We start from the raw sequence: 2109 nt of genomic DNA, 5'->3' as shown, positions 1-2109 counted from the left end.
AAAAAAAAGCAGGTGGAAGGGAACTAACTAAAAACAAAAGATACAAGTACAAATAAGAAAGCGAGGGAGAAATGCATGTCGTTCCCCACTTTTCTTCTCCAACCAGTATTCCTTGGAAAGGTTATTTGTACAACTTCACTACCATTTCAGTCGCTACGGTATTTGCATGATCTAATTTTGTTTTTCCCTCTTTTAAATGAATCCTTCAGGGAAGCACAGTTACAACCCACCAGTAAGTAATATCACAGCTCTGCGCAGAGAAGTTTCGACATCTGCCGTCGTGGCGGTATCAATGCGATCCTTCAACTCTTCCAGCGCAGCTGCCATCACACGCTGGGCGGCACGGCGCTCACCCAACACGACGGGGTCCCCCAGCACCAACTCGAACCGCAGCGGCGTCGGAATAAAATCCAGAGTCTGCGAACGGCCCTCCAAAATGACATTATATCCGGCACATCGCAGTTTCTCCACAGCAGTTGCCGCAAAGCAGACAACTTCACCTTGCATTTGTTGGGCTACAGTCGGTACAGCATTGTTCACAGCAGGAGACTTTAACAGCGTGTTCTCGATGTTTCGTACCTGTAGCTTCCCCTTAAGGACGATATCATATACGCCATTACCCAAGTCTTCAAATGTAACCTGTGAGTAAACACGCTGAATCACTTCCGAAGTCAACAACTCCGGGGAAAGGTCTCCCTTTAATTCCTCCAACAGAAGGTGCGTGTAACTTCGGAAGACGTTGCCGTTACTCCATGTGACGCAACGGGGAAGCGTTTGCTGCAGTAGCCGCACCGTTGTCCCCTTCCCCGTGCCGGAAAGTCCCTGCACAATAATGATTTTACCTTCCTTATCGGGGAGTTCCACCATTATCTCGTTAACCGCATCTTGTGTTGTCTTTGCTGACATGTCGATACGACGTCGCGGTGCAGGCGGCGGGTCTCTACTTTTGCGAAGAGTCCCTCGCTCCACCGCAATTTCTATTCCTTTCTCCAACTTTACGGAGTCCTCTTTATCACGCGCAATAATTGAGGTTCCCTCACTCACGCACAGAAGCTTGAATTTTTCATTGTCGTGTAGGAATTTAATCACCGCCCGGTTGCACGTGTCGTTCTGCTGCAGGAGCAGCTGTGAGGTAATAGTCGTCATGAGTCTGCGCGTTGTTTGCGGTACTCAGTTCCTCCTCGTTTCCTATTTTTTTTTAAAAAAAAGATACTCCTTCGTTTATCTGATTTCCCCGTTTTGCTTCGTTTTCGCGTTACTACTGATTTCTTTTTGGTTTTAAAATGCTCCGATTGTTAATTTGTGACAATTAATTTACCGTGTTTTTTTGTTTTAACTTTTTTGTTGGTCTTTCGTACCCGGACTCTCTCACGTTACCGCTCAGCAACACGGAAGCAGTAAGGAAAGGAAGATGGTGGGGGGAGAGAAATGAGAATAGTAGCGAAGTTTCCACAAAATGAAGAATACAGAGAAACGAATAGTAAAATAAAATAAATAAAAGCGGTAAGGAAATGAAACTTGAATGAGGGAGGGGTTGAGAGGAGGAGGAGGTGAAAGAGAGAGAGAGAGATGGAAGAAAAGAAAGAGAAAGAACAATAGTAATTTATATATATATATATATCATTAGAAAACAAAAAGAGGGGGAAAGGAGGAGAAATGACACCAACGGATAAAAATAATGTTTTAGCGTCCGTTCGGCAATTGGTCACACCACTCGTTAGGTGGCGCCCCATCACTTGCTTTTGTTTCTTTTCCTTTTTGGTATTGTTTTACTTTGCATACTGCATTATTCTTTTTGTTGATTTTATATCATTCCTCTTTATATATCATGTTGTTGTTGCCTTTTTTTATCACCCTTACTGGGATCTTTTTCCCCTTTTTTTTGTTTCAACTTTACCTATTCTCTGCTTCTCCTTTAAGCATAATCTTGGCGGACTCGTCCGGTTTGATTTACAGTTAAGAACAGAAAAGAGAGAACATATATATATACAAAAATGTTATAATCATGATTATCATTTGGCACTTCCACCGGAAGCAGAAATCTCAAACCATATCCTTCAAAAACTCCCCTCCCCTTTGTCTTATTTGGCATCGGTTTCCCTTCTTTTT

The 2109-nt window shown here is 43.1% G+C and overlaps 1 protein-coding gene across 1 annotated transcript; it reads right to left on the bottom strand.

The window, feature by feature from the left end:
* Nucleotides 1-219: 219 nt before the first annotated feature.
* On the bottom strand, nucleotides 220-1146 carry TEOVI_000223600 (uncharacterized protein; the record flags this gene model as incomplete). Its single annotated transcript, XM_067225334.1, has 1 exon — nucleotides 220-1146. One exon carries the CDS (start codon nucleotides 1144-1146, stop codon nucleotides 220-222), a length of 927 nt encoding a protein of 308 aa, XP_067081435.1.
* Between the last annotated feature and the right edge of the window lie 963 nt (nucleotides 1147-2109).

The sequence above is a fragment of the Trypanosoma equiperdum genome (assembly GCF_001457755.1).
Source record: "Trypanosoma equiperdum strain OVI genome assembly, contig: ctg_531, whole genome shotgun sequence".
Taxonomy (NCBI): Eukaryota; Euglenozoa; class Kinetoplastea; order Trypanosomatida; family Trypanosomatidae; genus Trypanosoma; species Trypanosoma equiperdum.
The sequence above is the reverse complement of the archived record's forward strand: the minus strand, read 5'-3'. Positions and strand labels throughout refer to the sequence as shown.